The sequence below is a fragment of the Lepidochelys kempii genome, chromosome 4 (assembly GCF_965140285.1).
Source record: "Lepidochelys kempii isolate rLepKem1 chromosome 4, rLepKem1.hap1, whole genome shotgun sequence".
NCBI classification, from domain to species: domain Eukaryota; kingdom Metazoa; phylum Chordata; order Testudines; family Cheloniidae; genus Lepidochelys; species Lepidochelys kempii.
The window spans coordinates 31,108,710-31,126,291 of NC_136383.1; the positions used below are offsets into that span (position 1 = coordinate 31,108,710).

A 17,582-nucleotide genomic window follows, 5' to 3' on the forward strand; every position below is an offset into this window, starting at 1 on the left:
GTCACCACTGTCATATAATTAGGATATGTTTTGTACCAAGTATGTCTTGTGAGGTGTCATTCTAAAAGTCTTGATCTGCTAGACATTAATATCTCATTGGTTTGTATGTGCTATCATCGTGTATGAAGTTATGAAGTTTGGCTGTGTATGCGTTCCTGAAACGTTGTGAGTTTGAAAGCACCCACAAGCAGCCTCTCAGGTACAACAGTAGAAAGGCCAAACAATGTTAATGGTTTATTGAGGAAATGCACACAAGCACAAGGATTACCCCAGGAACTGTATACAATAGAAACCTCTCAGAGATAATACTACACAATGGGAACTGTTTGACCAAGGTCACAGCAAAAGAGCTTTCTAGGAAATGGGAAGAAGGTATAAAAGGGGGGACAATGACATCATAGGGGGACCTCAATCTCCCTGAAACAACATACCTGGAGACACCTGGGGGGCAAGGACTGAACTGTGGGAAGTGGTGGTCCCAGGCTAGAAGGATCTTTAGTCTGTGTATGAAAACCTGGGAAAACCAAGGCAACTTGTGCCTTAAGAGTCTGCCAGACTGCTTATCACACAGCATGAGAATTTGTTAATTTATATCCTACCTATCTAGTATGTTAAGCTCAGTTTGTGAGTTTATTTACTAAGGTAATCTGCTTTGATCCATTTGCTGAACCTTATGATCACTTTAAAATCTATCTTTTATAGTTAATAAACTTGTTTTGTTTTCTCTAATCCCAGTTTGTAGAATTCATGACTGGGGGTGGGAAACTGCATATCTCTTCCCCACATTGAGGGAGAGGGTGAATTTCAATTTTTTATGCTGTACAGTTCTTTGTGCAGCACAAAACAATTTTGGGTTTACTCTCTAGAGTGGGAGTGCACTTGAATGGTGGGCAATTCCCTAGTTGAGTCTTCCCAGGCAGAACTGATTTCAGTGTCTGTGGCTTTCTGCAGCTGGTGTGTCCCTACGTGTGTGTGTGTGTGTGTGTTTGGAGGAGGCTTGAGGCCCTGGCTCATCAGGACAAGGTAAGGGAGTCCAGGCTGGTGGAATAGGTGGGATCATTGGTACCCACTGCATCAGGTGGCACCCCAGAATGGGGGGTAACCCATCATAATACTTTTTTTTTAATAAACACTTTTGGTTGCAGTACTGCAGTTGGTGCTTGCTCAGGCTGTCCTTAGTAGATCAGAGAGGGAGAAGTGAGATTCCTCTGTATACCAAAGTTCATGTAATCACTGGGATTAAGTCAGTCCAGTTGAGTACGCTTGTGCCAGCTTTGAGGTTGAGCTAAAATCTTTAGAATGGTCTCATGGCAGGGCAGTTGCTAGTGAAACAGATTTATCAATCATGGAAAAAGCTGGGTAAAAGGAAATGTAAAATTATTGCTTGCCTTGAACAGATGCAAAATGCCAAATATTTTTGTTTTCTTTTTAAACTGTTCCTGTGAATTTAATGTTTGTATTTTTTTCCTACACAAACTCAATATTTCCTACAAATGTTTAACAATCTTTTGAACTCAACAAACATTGGGGTAATGCTTGTCATGTACAAGCAAAAATGGTTCAATTTGTTTTGAACATGTCAAATAAGATTATACAATCAGCTTTAAGGGCCTGAATCTGTACCCTATTTGTAGGTGTAACTCAGGCCCTAAGCTTTTATTTACATTGATGGTATCAAAACCTGTCTCCAAGATCAATTATTATGGTGTAGAAGACCATTCCAATTAAATGATTATAAATAATCATGTTTAAAGCTTGTTTCCTGAGTCCCCTGAAAGCTGAATGAAGTCAGTGGGAATTGATGGAGCTTGGTGCCTGGTATAATTCAGCCTTCAGTATCCTACAAAGAAAAGATCACCTGTTAAATAAGGGATTCATTTTTGTTTACTGCCCATTAGAACTAACACCAAAACTTACTAGCCTAAATTGACTAGTTATATATTATAGCATATAACTGTTGTTATATGTTATAGCATACATTTTACTGTGAGGTATTACTGTAATCAGTAACTGCAGTTGTGATACCCTTGCATGCAATCAGATTTGACCTTTGCTATGGTATTTATCTTAGGCAGCTGCTTTGTTGAGTCCACCAGTAGCAGATTCTACCAAGTGGGCTGTTTTGAACATGCATAGGATTTTTGTTGTAGGGGATTTTTGTTTGTTGGTGTTGTTGTTTCAGTCCTTTTTGAGGCGTCAAAATAGGGAGTGGTACTGTGGAAGGTGCCCCGCTTCCCCCAGAACACCTCATTCACTTTATGAAGTTGGTAAAACCTTTTAAGAATCAAAATCAGGGCCTCCATTCTATGCAATTTTCTCTCTCTCTCTCTCTCTTTAAACTAGTATAGGAGTGAAGGACAGCTTGGTTGTACGGACGCTTATCTCTAGCAGGAGAATTCCTGCTAACCATGGCTTGTGGATCCACTAAAGAGAAGAAAAAAGGGACATGCATTTTGAGGCATGGTACAAATGTAACCGATTTTTTTTGTAAAAAGAAAAGGATGCATCCGATGAAGTGAGCTGTAGCTCAGGAAAGCTTATGCTCAAATAAATTGGTTCGTCTCTAAGGCGCCACAAGTCCTCCTTTTCTTTTTGCGAATACAGACTAACACGGCTGCTACTCTGAAACGGATTTTTTGGTGTGCACATTTTGCCTTTTGCTGGTTATTAGGAAGTAAGGCTCGTTAATGATCATGGGGGGCGGGTCAGGGCGGCAGCGCATGCCTTCGGCGGCGGTGCACTGGGGGGAGAGGCGGGGGGCATGCCCAGGGACGTGGTGGGGGTGGCTCTTGCCCCTGTGGAGGGCACTCTGCCTATTTTCTGCCCCAGGAAGCCACGCGGTTGGCTCTTGCCCTCGGGACCGGGCGGGCAGCAGCCGCCCTTCAGGGCCGCGGGGGGCCCCCGGGGTGGGCGTTGCCCGAGGCTGCCGCGGCCCCGCCCCCCCCCAAGCTGGGCGGCTGTTGCGTGCGGCCGCTCACTCCGCTCGCCCCGCTCGCCCCGCTCGCCATGGCCTTCGCCACCCGCCGCTTCGCGCGCGCCGCGTCCTCCTCCGCCGCCGCGGCCGCCGCCGCCAAGAAGCTGATCGTGAAGCATGTGACCGTGATCGGGGGCGGCCTGATGGGCGCGGGCATCGCCCAGGTGAGCGGCCGGGCCGGGCCGGGCCTCACCTCACCCCGCTGGGGAAGGGAGACCCGCAGCGCGTCGCACGGGGCGGCTCCTCCCCCCCCCCCGGAGTCTCTGCCCCGCCGGGCCCCTGTCACTCGGGACAGCGGGAGGCACCGCTGCCGGGGGCCCAAGCAGCCCCTGGCCCGCCTTGAGCTGCAGCCCGGGCGCCTTGGCCTGCGCTATCCCCGGACGCCGAGCTGCCGCGGGCCTGCCCAGCCCTCTGCGCCCCCTTCCCCCCCCCCCCCCCGGGCACGGCAGGAGGGGGCTGTGCTCCGTCTCGGGAGGCGCCTCCGGAACCGGCTCAGCCAGTTGTCACCCCAGCCATTGTATGTGAACTGTCATAGATTCTTTGAGAGCAGGAGCCTCCTGGAGTGTGTGTGTACGGTGCCTGGGGCCGCTGAGGATTACCATCGTATAAATAACGCTGCCTCTGCCACCTTTTTGCTCTTTTGGTTTCTGTTGTTATGTCTTGTCGTTTCTGGCACAGGCTGTCTTAAAAACTTTTCTGCCATGAGTCACTTACCTTGGCTTGATATTTTAACTCTGAGCATAATTAGCTGCATAAATGCTCTATGTAGGCAGATCTTCAAAACTTTGTTCTTAAACATCTGATAACCTGAGACTTACGTAAACACTCTGTTTCAACTTTTGAATACGTTCAAACCTGTATGTAGTCATCTCTTATCTCTGCATAAAAATGTGTGAGAAACTGCAACAACCCGTTCAGCGTAGAGTTGATGCATTCATTTTCTTCGTCCCCTTTGTGCTCCACGTTCCTGTTAGCATAGATTTGAATTGGATTCAGTTTCAGTAGGGATGCAGTAAACATGTAGGGTGGTTCGTTTTCAAAAAAATGAATTAAAAGTAGTTTCAGATATTGCACCTACTGCTGAGTTACCCCGTTTTGTGATTGTACAGTAACATTTTCCAGTCTTTTAAAATGTTTGTGGGGATTGACAAAACAATGGAGAATCTGACTATGAAGGGGAAATGGTAACTATACACAAAGTGTGGTTATGCACAAAGCAAACGCTGCAAAAACAAATATTTTTAAAGACTTTCTTATAGTAATCCTAGACCCCAGTCTTGAAATTAGCTCCCATGCTGTCCCACTGAAGCCAGTGGGGTTCTGTGTGAGGCATGCAGCCTGTCCATTTGGACTCAGTGCAGGATCATGCCAGAGGGATTACTTGCAACACTATGAGGTACAAAATATGTAGATGTGATTTATTGATTTTTTTAAATTTTAATATAAGCCGTGCCTTTCCAATGTATATTTGTGTTCAGAGTGTTCTTCGCAATGCTCCAACCTTTATTTGTCACGGAAGAGTACAAAGTTTGGGTTTTTCTTGTGAATCTTTCACACGTTGCCTGACTGATAAGGCAGAAGAAGAAAGCCCTATGAAAATGATTTGGTACCAGCTTGAGGAGGAACAGATTGATTGACAGTCTCGTTAAATTGCAAGAGAACTAAATTTCATTTTGTTAAGATACTGTATCCTTATTTGTAATCTAGTGTTTTACAGTGGGTTAATATTTAAATGGGATTTGCTTGTTTTCCTTTAGTGTTCAGCCATTATAGCCTTTGACTTGTAAAGTTCACTTTTAACTTGACATTTTTGTCCATCAAGTGGCTGATTGCTAAGCCAGGGACAGGACTATTTCAAATATATTTACTTATCTAACGAGGAAAATAATACTTTGAACATCTACAGCACCTTTCACTTACAGATCTCAAAGCACTTCACAAACAATAATTAAGCCACACAACACTCCTGTGATGTAGGTTGCTGCTATTTTCCCCAATTTACAGACATGAAAACAAGCACAGAGAGGTATAGTGATTTGCGCAAGGTCACAAAGCAAACTAGGAGTAAATCCCAGGAATTCTTAACTTTGGATTTCCAGTTTTAACAACTCATTAGTGCTCCCTCAGAGGTATAGCTTTTTCTGATATTCTTGTTGCCTCTATTGTGGAAGGAGGTCCACACATTTGTCTGCTACCTAAAGTGAGGTTAGTCATCTATAACTTTAATTTCTCTATAAAAATAATCTCTCACACCCTTATCACGGGAATTTGGGATTTCTTCTGAAAGAGCCTTCAAGGCCTTTCTCAATAAATGCAGTGCCACATGAGTGTGTGGTGAAATCCATAAATATGTGCGCTGAAGTTTCAGGAAGGTGCACATTATTTAAAATTCATTAGTTCAGAGAGACAACTGAACTCCATATTGAATTCTGTTACACATTCTGACTCCTATTGGCAATTGTTTATAGAGAGAAACATGCATGGTTCTTGACAGGGACCCTAGTGTGAAGGAATGCAAGTCCTCAGGGTGAAGGGATGCTTTAGGGTGTCTTTGTTCCTTGTGCTCACTGCATCCTATTGTAATTATAAATATGGGGGTTATCCCAGAGCCACGGTGACTGGGGTACTGCCTGGGAGCAGCACTTCTTTCTTTCTTTGCAATGACTTGTTTTTTCTTTTAAGGCTTTGGAAGATGCCTTCTTTTAAACCTTTCCGTACTGCAAGTGGGAGAGGTTGGCTGTTGCTCAAGTATAGGTGTAACATTATAGTAAAATCCAGACTAAGAAGCAGCTGTGTCACCCCTGCCCTGCAACCTGGATTGCCTTGCAATGCCTTGCTTTACAAAACCTCACAAACAGCCTTCCAGCATGCGTGCCCCACCCTCAGTGTCTGTGTGCAACTATAGCCTGCGGGCTTCACTTGGGTTACACTCTTGCTCTCACTAGCCTAAGCTATAGTGCAGGGTGATCCCAACAGTCCTAGATTTTCCTGCAGAAGTGTATGTCTTGTACTCCCCAGCCCTCTCCTGCACAATACAAGTTATATTAAGCCTGTTATTCCTTTAATAGAAATAATATGCACACAACTTGTAACCCCAAATGGAGTTTCCCACGCACTTCAGTTTAAACACACTGGATTAAATAAAACAATAAAATTTGTTTATGAACTGCAAAGAGAGAAATTTTAAGTGAGCAGAAGTAATGAGGCATAAAAGTCAGAATTGATTACAAGAAAAATAAAGATAAAATGTTGTTGGTGCTTATTTAACAAATTGTTAAATTAAAAAAAGTTTTCTCACCACATGCTTTCAGCAGTCTTACTGATCAAACTTCTTATATCAGGACCCCTCCCCCAGTCCAACAGCTATTTTGTCTCTTCCGGTGTAGTGAATTGATGGACAGGGGGTGGGTGGTTCCTTGGTGTGTTTCTCCCTCCTTTTTATAGTTCCCCCCAACCCCCTTGAAAAACATTTCCAGCTCAGTACCAGGAGATAAAAAGTTTATGTGGAAGGATGTTCCCTGCTGCTTTTTTCTCAGCTGTTAGCTTCCTTTGTTTCCCTTCCTGCTTGATGTCTCTGTTTACTGCTTAAATGCAAATTAAGCAGTGCAAGTATTCCTTTGTTTAGGACAGACTTGTTTCTCAGTTTCTGTTTGGAACATGTGTTAATAACACAGTGGAATCTTGTAATTTCACATGCAGTATTGCCACACGTATTTTGCCATGACAATAACGACCAGCAAATTATGAGTTTTTAAGTAATACCTTAAAATACATGATTTGTACAAAGATTATTATAGTAGTGTGTAGGGGAGTGGTTCTCAACCTGTGGCCCAAGCAGCGCATAGCAGCAGCCCATGTAACACAGTCAGGGACATGCAGGTAGTATATATATTGTTTGGATGCAGCCCACATAACACAGAGAGAGCTGCATATGTGGTCCACAATGGTAAATAAATTGAGAACCACTGGTGGAGGGTGTGAATACAAGAGTACATTCTGTCACAATGGGATCAGGAACCGGGATTTTTTTATTCTATTCCTGATTTTGCCACGTGCATCTTGTGTGACTTCAGGCAGGTCACACATTTCTTTCTGCCAGTTCCTCTTGTAAAATGGGGACAGTGCTACTTAACTCGCAGGGTTGTCTTGTTTCTTATTAGCCATTTTTAAAAAGCTTTGGCTCCTTGGATGGAAAGTACCATTAGTGCAATGTTACTACAATAAATTGACCAGCACCTCTTCCTGTTTTTCTTCTCTTTTTTGAAAGAAGAAACTGTGAATGTGGCTGTGTAAGAGTGGGCCTGAAAGAGGTGGTGGTCTTTTTAATAAGTCCCTTCTCTCTACTAGTTTCTGCCACCTGCTATATTTTAGTATAGCACCTTAGAAAACAATAAACTAGTTCAAGGGAATTTTTGTTGAATAATTTCTTTCTCCAAGTTGAAAGCATTATTACTTTGTTCAGCATCATTCAGAAAGACTAAACAAAAGACAGGGAATACATAGTAATAGCACATTGCAATGCAGCCTCGTAGAACAGTAATTTTGAACCTTTTTACATTTGTGGACCCCTAAAAAATTTCAAATGGTGTGCGGACCCCTTTCAAAAATCATTGGGGCCTATCCATGCGTCTCACAACATGTGGTTTACCTCATCCAGTGCATCAAATGCCCAAAAAACTATGTGGGTGAAATCTTACAATCAGTATGTCCTTAGATGAACTCTCACAGAAAAATTATCTAAAAAGACACAATACCATCTCTCCTGTGGGCAAACACTTTTCACAAAGCCACTCCATATCTGACTCTCAGTACTCATCCTTTAGGGAAATCGGCACAACACCTTCAAAAGGCGAGCCTGGGAACATAAAGTCTTAACTTTGTTAGACACTAGAAATCATGGACTCAACAGATTTCAGAGTAACAGCCATGTTAGTCTGTATTCGCAAAAAGAAAAGGAGTACTTGTGGCACCTTAGAGACTAACCAATTTATTTGAGCATGAGCTTTCGTGAGCTACAGCTCACTTCATCGGATGCATACCGTGGAAACTGCAGCAGACTTTATATACACACAGAGATCATGAAACAATACCTCCTCCCACCCCACTGTCCTGCTGGTAATAGCTTATCTAAAGCGATCAGTGAGTGAGTTTGTGTGTGGGGGGGTGGAGGGTGAGAAAACCTGGATTTGTGCTGGAAATGGCCCAACTTGATGATCACTTTAGATAAGCTATTACCAGCAGGACAGTGGGGTGGGAGGAGGTATTGTTTCATGATCTCTGTGTGTATATAAAGTCTGCTGCAGTTTCCACGGTATGCATCCGATGAAGTGAGCTGTAGCTCACGCTCAAATAAATTGGTTAGTCTCTAAGGTGCCACAAGTACTCCTTTTCTTTTTGCGGACTCAACAGAGACACTGGTTTTATATCTCATGACAACAATTTGTAACACATCCCTTTGCCTGCTAACCCTCAATTGCCCACTTCATTTTAAGTGGTCTCCCACCATGTGTGTTTAACCCCTTACGTTTAGCAGTCTGTGTCTTGTATATCCTGGAACCAACACAGCTGCAACATCACTGCAAATAAATAATGAAGTAACATATATAGTAAAAAGCTGACTTTTTAAAATTGTGTTGTAATAATCTGAGCTGTTTGTAACGTAAGTAAGAACATTAAGTGCTTTTTAAGATTTTAAACTGACAGTCTCTCTCTTTTTTTTAAATGTTGTTTATAGATGAGCCAATATTTAGGTGCCAAATACAAAATCAAGATTATTTGATATGAACTCAGTTCTCTTTATCCTATGGTGTAACTGGTTAAATTTAATTTTCTACCCACCCCTTTTTCATTTTTCCTCCTATTAGCCCAATTGACTTGTCTGTTTTACATTCTTAATAGCTCCTTTCTCTCTCTCTCTCTCCCTCCCCCTTCTCCCCAGGTTGCTGCAGCAACTGGTCACACTGTGGTGTTAGTGGACCAGACTGATGAAATCCTGAAGAACTCCAGGAAAGGGATTGAGGATAGTTTGAAAAGAATGACAAAGAAGATGTTTACAGACAAGCCTGAGGTGACATCTTGGTATTTTTAACCACTGGACAAATTTTATTGAATTTGGTAGAATTACTATTTTAATGTTGTGATTGTTGGCAATTAATGCACAGATGAATACAGGAGACTCAGATTGGTAGAATAGTATTATAAATACATTCAAAAAGCTGGGAAGATAAGAAGTTAAAATATTTGCAGGGTTTTTTGATTGGGAAAGTTGGTACATCGTGTCTTTTTCTGGTTTTTCAGATTGTAGTCTTAAATGACAGATTAACCTCAAAAGCTGGGAAGTCTTTGAAAACTAAGGTTAAAGCCCAAAGTTTGAGTGGTACGTTACTTATCCTTATCTAATAGTAAGATTTCTTTAAACCATTATAAAGCACTATACACCAACTTTACCCAAAAGCAGAGATTACAAGATTGTAATGATACCATTTAAGGAACCTCAGATAGACTTGCTTAAGTCACTGCATGGGGGAAGGGAGAAACATAGCTTTGCATTTTCCGCAGACATGTTCTCCCTTTGTATCAGAACTGCAGCTTACTGGTGGGCATAACTAATGTGCCTGAAATAATGGCTGGCTTTGAAAGAGTGGGCTTTCCAAACTGCACTGGGGCCATTGATAACACCCATTGGCCCATAATGTGCCCTCCTCCAGGAGCAAATGAATATGTCAACCGCAAAAGGTAATACTTCATTGTTCTGCAGGCCTTGGTCAATCACAGAGACAGGTTCTTGGACACTGTGATGTACTGGTTCTGCGGACGTGCCATGGACACTGAGATGCCAGGGTTCTGTGGAGATCAGGCATTTTCCATTTTGGACAAGTGAGAACCATGTACCCCCCCCCCACATTATTATTAGTGGGGTCTCAGTGCTCCCTGTTCTATTAGGAGACCCTGTATACCCTCTTCTGCCATGGTTCATGAAACTATACCCTAGTGTTAGAGGACTTGGCAAAAGAAGGCTCAGGAGTTGCCGGATGTGGTGGAGTGTGCATTTGGCAGACTCAAGGCAAGATGAGACTAGAATCGTGGAACCATAGGGTTAGCAGGGACCAAAACGGTCATCTAGTAAAACGTTTGGATGTCAGTGTTGTCAGTGCCATCCATATTATTGTGGCCTGTTGTCCACTGTACAATTTCTGCAAGACAAAATGGAGAATTTTACCTGAAGTGGACTCAGAATGCTGCTGGTTTGCAAGCCTGGTACAGACAAGTAGACAATGCACCTGACACGACTGAGGTTGGATCCGGACAGGCAGGGGAAATCAGAAATGCCTTGTGTGTTCACAGGATGCTATGCATGAGAGGATGTGATTTTTAACATGCTAACGAACAGGGCACATTGCAATTTATGTGCCACTGCTTTATTGTATGTAGACATTAAGCTACTGCTATGTCGTGGATTTTGATTCTTTGGGATTTAATAAATCCTTTGGATAGAACTTTGAGACTTATTCTTCTTGCAAACAAAATAGTTTATTGAAAAATATTCATTCCAATTACATTGAAAAATCCTTGGCATCCCAGCTGCCATCAAAAAGCCAAAACAAACACACACAAAGAGCAGAATAAGCAAACCGCCAGACAGAAGTAGCAAACTGTATAAGTTCAACCACTACAGTTGTACTGGTAGTGAAACTGAATGTCTCTTGCGTGCCTGTTCTCCTTTGCCCTGGTGGGGTATGTTGTGTGCGATGTCTGTAAATGTACTGTTCCGTGTGTGGTTCATGGCCCACCGAACCCCTGAATTGTCCAGTGGCTGTACAGGCTGCAGGAAGTGGTAGCATGGCCAGGATTCTGTGTTTGCTAGAGTTGGGACTTGCTGCCTGGTGGCTATGAGTGCAAGCAGCCTCTCACATGGGTGCTTCTGCTGCACTCTGTCCTCCTCCCTCGGTTTCTGTTCATGATCAAGGAATGATGCCACCATTTTCTCTTCCAGCTTGGCTGTCTCCCTCCCCCTCTGAACCTTCCAGTCCTCCTTCCCTTTCTGGAAGGCCAGTTGCTCATCTGCCATAGCCACAATGTCCTGCAGCATTTTGTCCTGGACACTTTTCCTTTTGCTGGTTGCGTGTCAGCTCCCCAAGACTTCTAGTTTGATGCCTAGAGGTGGAAGGACCTGCCAAGGAAATGAAAAAGTGCATTATTTTGTGTCCATGGGCAGGGCGGGGGAAGAAAGCAATCTCTTTCCCCTTTTTACATTCTGCATTATGGCAAGACCACAGGCTGATACTTTTATCTCCTTGGTGGTGTTATTTTTATTATTATTCATTCTTTAGTAACTGGCCTGTTAAGAAGGTCTAGCCAGCCACATTGCTAGCCCAGATACATTATAGTAAGAATTGCATATTAGAGTCATTTAAAAATCAACTTTAAAAAATTTCACCCACACAGCGGGGGGTGGAGCGGGTCTTCATATCAAAGGGTCTGTTATAAGTTTCTATTTTAACATTATTTCAGGCTAAGTAAGTCTTAGAAGACATACATCTGCCAGAGGTACCAGAGGGATCTATTCAGGCCAGCAGAGGAATACCATTCCTCTGTGCAAAGGAGCTTTTCCAGTGTCAGGTGACTGAACAGCATATCTATGAAAGGAATGGGCTAGTGAGCTACAGAGTTGGCTGTAATAAGTTGCCCTGCCCTGGAATCTGACCAACCATATAGTTTCTGCTGCATGAAAAGTTTTCAAGCACTTACCAGCTAGGAGTGAGTGAAAATTCAGGCAAAAATCAGTAAGATGCTGAACTAGGATGGAAATGCTTTATAGCTATGGAAAAGACCACCTTCCACTGCCACTTCCACCCTGGATGATCCTGGACAGCATGCCATGAGTGGACAGGGATCCAGGCGACGAAATTCAGCCACCGCAGCCATTAGGACTGGTAATCCAGAAAGAGACCTGCACCAGTGCTGGCGGTGATGAAACTCAAAACAACATGCTGGTGTGACAGAGTTGCACACGTAGCACTATGTGGTGAAATATGCACCCACACTTGCTGAGACTAATACCCCTTTTCTAACAATAACCATATAGTCAGTAAAAAGTTATCACTAGCTGCTCCTTTTCATTTTTTTCCTTTCTTGACATCCATCATGGACCCCACATGGAACTGAGGGGTGGGTGGGGAAATGGCCTGACTTGTGGTCTCAGTAAAATACAATTCCCTGCATGTAATTTTTCTTTATACCAATAATATAGCCTGGAAATCTCTCCCACTTGTTATAATAACCAAGATTTTGGGTGCCATTTACCAGATTACAGCTCCTGCTGCATTGTCACTTCCTCTCCTGGCAGTTTCAGATCAATCCCCAAACAGTTAATGTGAATATGGGCCCAGGATGTCCCCTAATTGATCCAGTTCCATGACCTGGTGCAGACCTGATGCCAGCACCCTGCTGTGTTTGGGGTTTTGCTCCTGTGACTCTAGTGGTCTCCCTCTCTCTGCCTCTAGGATTCTAAGCATATCATCCTGACTCAGGAGACAGGACTGTAGACTCTCTATTGGGGTGCTTCCCAGCTTTTGATTGAATTCCTTGTAACAGAAGTGGCCAGGGAGTTCCCGGGCTGACCATTCCCATCCTTTGCTTTGCAGTAGATGATCTTGAGGTACATGATTTTCACTCCGCACTGGACAGTGGTCTGGTTGATCCCTGACTCTGCCAAGCTCTTGTACTGGTTTTTGTTGCTTTTGCCAGAATCTTGGGTCTTGTGGTCCTCACACCACAGACTGACAAGAAACCTTGTATGGAGTTCTCTCTGCTTTTTGGACAAGCAAGGCTCAGCTGTGTTTGAAGTTGAGCAGTCTGTATGCAACGTAGGGTTAAATGTAGAGCAGTTGCATTTGAACTAACAGGTTGCTTTCAATGCATTGGGGGTGAGTGAGAAGTTGAGAGGTAGAAGAGCTGGAGCATACAGGCCCCAGGAATTGTGGGATAGCATTGGTGGTTTATCAGAACACAAGCATTGCAACACATGCTTAAGCTATGTCCTCACTGCAAAGTGGGAAGGCTGGGACATGGGCCACAGCAAGACACTTATATCTATGCCCCTGCATGAGCCAGCAAGCCTGTGTTCTGAGGCGGTAACAAGCATATGATAGAAGGCTTTATGTGTGGATGGTAGGGAGATTGGTTTTAAGCATGTGTCAGAGCCTGTGTCTGCACTACCACGTAGACATACCCATGGCAGGAATAAGGTCTTGTCTGCATGGGGAAATTTGCCAACATAAAAATACCAGTATAATTATACAGCTATAGTTATAGCGGTATAACTCCCTGTAGGAACATTCATATTCTAGAATAAGGAATGTCTTTTTCCACTTTAGCTTATGCTGCTCTGGAACCGGTATAAGCTAAATTGGGAAAAGGCACTTCTTATTCTGGAGTACAAGTGTCCACATGAGTTATACCGGCATAACTATCGCTGTATAATTATAGTACTATAGTTATGCTGGTAAATTTCCCTGTATAGACAAGTTCTTAGACCCCAAAATGTAGTATACAAGTGTCTGTTTTCAGCTGTACTGGATCTCTATTCTCGTTTAAAAAGCCTGCCTTTGTATTTGATCTGTCCTCATAAACTGTGTCAGTGATTAACAGTTCTGGCAGTCACAAAAGAGATTCGAAATTTTGTTCCCATTCCCAGCAGAACTCTAATACAGTGGATGTTGCCTGTAAGCCATTTCATTTCCTGAGGTGTCTGTGAAGGGCTTTGAATTATAACAGTGAGCTGTGAAACCAGATATCTTGCTTATGGAAGGAAAAACAATATAATGGTTTAAAACCAAAGAAGTCCATTTTCACTGAGGGCAGGTCAGAATTCTCTTGGGAAAGTATTGAAGAGATAAGTCAGTTGTTCACTGGAACTGTCATTCTGAAGGTTGAAATAAAGGGTGGGGTGGAGAACAGTCATCGTAAAAGAATGAAATAAAGGATCTCTTCCTTGCTTGTGAGAAGACTTGAGTTGCTGTGAAAGTTTAGTCCATCTGTGGAAGTATAGTACTCTCATAAACTTAAAGCTTTCTAACTGATCTGGAAATATAGTGCAAGTTATAACGCCTAATATTTTTAAGGCTCAAAAAAGCAACCAATGAAATAAATTGACCTATGAGAACTTTCATACCAAAGAAATGAAACCTTTTAGAAATAGGTTTTGTGACTTCTGTTTAACCTTTCAGGCTGCTGCTCAGTTCATTGAGAAGACCTTAAAGAACCTAACAGTGAACACAGACCCAGTAGCAGTGGTACACAGCACCGACCTTGTGGTTGAGGCCATTGTGGAGAACCTGCAAGTGAAAAATGATCTCTTCAAGAGAGTGGACAAGTTTGCTCCAGAGTATGTATGATTAAACAGAATGAACTGGAATCCATCACCACTTGTCTCTTACGTTGTTTTGAAATTTATAGCTAATATCTTTTTTTTTAAATGACAGTTTTATGTCATTTTCTTAGCTTCTACACTGAAGCAAGAAGGTTTTCTTAGGCTCCCTTTGCTTCCAGACTATCATGTGATATGGAGTATTTGACATGCCAATTGCTGATTTTCTGAACACATGGCAAGTGTAGTTACCCAGTTTATTTTCATGTTATGCCTCATTCAAGAGATTTCATGGTATGCATAGACAGAAAATGAGTTCATTGCAAATTCCTTCTGTTCCATGGATTTGTAGTATACTTTTGCATGTCATGTTAAGGATCTCTTTGTTTGTTTAATTGTTCCAACAATATGTTTTTCAGGTCAAAGAGAAACGTTAGGCCTGAGCTTTTCTTTTTCTGTAGCAGTGGTTTTAGGGTCTTGTTTTTATAACTTTTTAATATTGGCAGTTGTTTAGCATGGCAGCCAGCAAACCAAAAGATGTAATTGTCCAACTTATTTCTGTGTAATATTTTACACATATTCCATCTTTCACCCAAATATTCTTCACAAATTATATGCATACAGCACGAGTGCAATGCAGAATTCTTTCCCTCCCCACATTAAAATAGGAATTGACTTCTAAAGGGAACAAAGGGAGAGCAATTCTCCAGTCTCAGCTTGTGAGCAAAGATTAAAAAAATATAGAGAAGCCAGTGAACCAATTAGAATGAATTATTTAACTAAACCCTTCTCCTGCTCCCCTCCTTCCCCTCCTTTCCCCCAGCTGCTCACACCAAAGAGGTTTAATCTTTATTGGTGTTATAGAAATGGAGATCTGACAAGTCCTGTCCTAAAATGGAAAATATTATCAATTACTTTGTCAGGCTGATAAATAATCAATCAAGGTGGCTGAAGAGGCGAGAATCATGATTCCAAACTCATTTTGTCATGTGCTTTTCAAAAATGGCTGCAGAAGTTCTGATCAGTAAAGGATTAGCAAATGTCAGAGTTGCATTTAGGCAGCTTGTATCCTCTGAGATAAACATCACTCGCATACAGTGGCTGGGGTGGGTACCAGCACCCATACAAATACTGTTGGTACCACTGAGTTGTAATCCTGCATTAAAGTGGTTGAACTAGAACTATCTGTGCAAGACCTAACCCAAATATACCCACAGAACGATAATTTAAAGTTCTCCTGACACAGGTATTGGTAGGATTATTATACAGATAATACGAAGAGCATACAATACGTGAGTTCTAGTCTGTGGTTTTTAAATCAAGTAGGGCTCAGGGACAAGATGTGATATTTCCCTGCATCTAGTGAAGATGACTTCCTCCTTCCTCTCTTGCTAGGTACAGCAAACCATCCAGGGTGGGGTGACATTTTATTGTGTGGCTCACAAAGTTACATGTGAATACAGTCCAGATTCCACCAACTGGCAAGTATGGGAGGGCAAGAAATTCCCCAGGGAGGAGAATTCCATACAGAATCCCTCCCCCTTTAAAGAGCTCTATTCCATTCCTGCTCCTCTGCAAATTATTCAGTTCAGGCTATGGAGAAGTGTTTGTATTTGGGGGAGATTGTCTACCTGGATAAGTACCCAGGATCAAATAATTTTGTTTGTATTATAAAGATAGCATAACAGTTGAAATGAAGGTATAGAGTGTGCTTCAGCCTAAAGTGCAGTATATCTGATTTCCTTTCACTGGTATCACTTGTTCGAAAAAATTCAGGAAATGCACTAAGTGGTTGAGGCACTCTGTAAAAATAAAAAAAAATAAATTAATATGTTAGCACAGTATTTACCAACTGCTCTCATTCTTTGCACCAGCAGTAGTGGCTGCATATTATATGTTTAAACATTATGTAGCATTGGATGCCTGGCTCTCTCTACTGAGATTTAAGGTAGTGATCTATGACTTCTCACGTGGAGAAAATGAATGGTAAGATGGAAGCAGACCTATCTCTGATGGGTCACTAAATAGATATCTGTAAATGCTAGTAGTTGTGGATTGTTACTTTTTCTAACAACTACTGCATTTTCCCTACTGTGTATTTTGATTGATATTAGGCTTTTATTTTCATTATTGGTGGTGGGGAAGGTGCGTGAAGGAAAGAAAGAAGATCCTCCTGCCCCCACGCTTTCTTCAAATCGGCACAGAAATCAAAGGATGGTGGCAGAAGGGAATTATGTTACTTCTAAGTGTCTTTTCTCCACTGGCTCAATAAAGTGATAGGATTGTAGCCAAAAGGAATTCTAATATATTCCCTACCCTAGAATGAAGGATTTTGCTTTTATTTTTATGTCTCCATCTTCCTGTGCCTTCCCCATAGCTTGGAATAATTTTGGATCCCTGTGCCCTGTATGTGCACATGCCTATAATTCTCATACCCACAAAAGAGCTGCTAGTGGAAAGGAGACAGGTTCCTAAGTTGCTTCCTTTTTTCTCCCTTCGTTAACCAGCCACAAGCCTAATTGGCTTAAGAGCTGGTGAGATGGATTTAAGAGCTAATGAGGTGTTGGGTTAGTTGACTTTTCTCCCTTTCTTCTTGCAGATCATATATGTTGCTATATGTCAGGTGGAAGGTTGGGTCTTTCCTTGTAACTCAAACCACTGACAGTGGCAAAGCTGGGCAGGGTCAGAGCCGAGACTCCTGCTCAGCAAATGTGGTGGCAGCTCCTTGTGGAGCCACTCTGAGCGGTTGCAGTGTTGGAGGGTGAGCCAGGTGTCTACTACTGCTTTTCCCTCAGAACTCCAGCATGCTCGTAATTAGCCAAAGCACTGAGCAGCGCTGCATGGAGCTATCAGCCCATTCTCCCTTACGAGAAGAATCCAAGAACTGTGGGAGCTATTGAAAACATACCTAATCCCTGTGACAGTGCAGCAACCTTTAAAACCCTGACTGATCCAGTCAGTTTTTCTCTGTGGCAAGGGGCGGTACAGACCTTTCCTCCCCAAAATATCTGTAGCTTGCTTAGGTTGAAGTGAAGACCAAGAATTGTATAGGTAGGTTTGAGCTGGAACCGTAAACTAATTTCACATAAGTAAGCTCAAGTAGCATTTCAGCTTATTGTTAAGAAAACTGTTTGAGTTGACTTAAATTATTTATTGTACTTTGCTGCCCTTACCTCCATTTAGTATGCAGAAGCAGGTATACATCTGTATCCCACATAGTAAACTTAGTTAACTTTATAG

The 17,582-nt window shown here is 42.5% G+C and overlaps 1 protein-coding gene across 1 annotated transcript in view; it reads left to right on the plus strand.

The window, feature by feature from the left end:
- Window positions 1–2,984: 2,984 nt before the first annotated feature.
- HADH (hydroxyacyl-CoA dehydrogenase) overlaps window positions 2,985–17,582 on the plus strand; it is a 34,951-nt gene continuing 20,353 nt past the window's right edge. Inside the window, exons 1-3 of the mRNA XM_073340858.2 lie at window positions 2,985–3,138; window positions 8,913–9,041; window positions 14,203–14,360. Coding sequence (XP_073196959.1) covers window positions 3,007–3,138; window positions 8,913–9,041; window positions 14,203–14,360 — 419 coding nt within the window. The 5' untranslated portion in view covers window positions 2,985–3,006. The remainder of the gene's footprint in view (window positions 3,139–8,912; window positions 9,042–14,202; window positions 14,361–17,582) is intronic.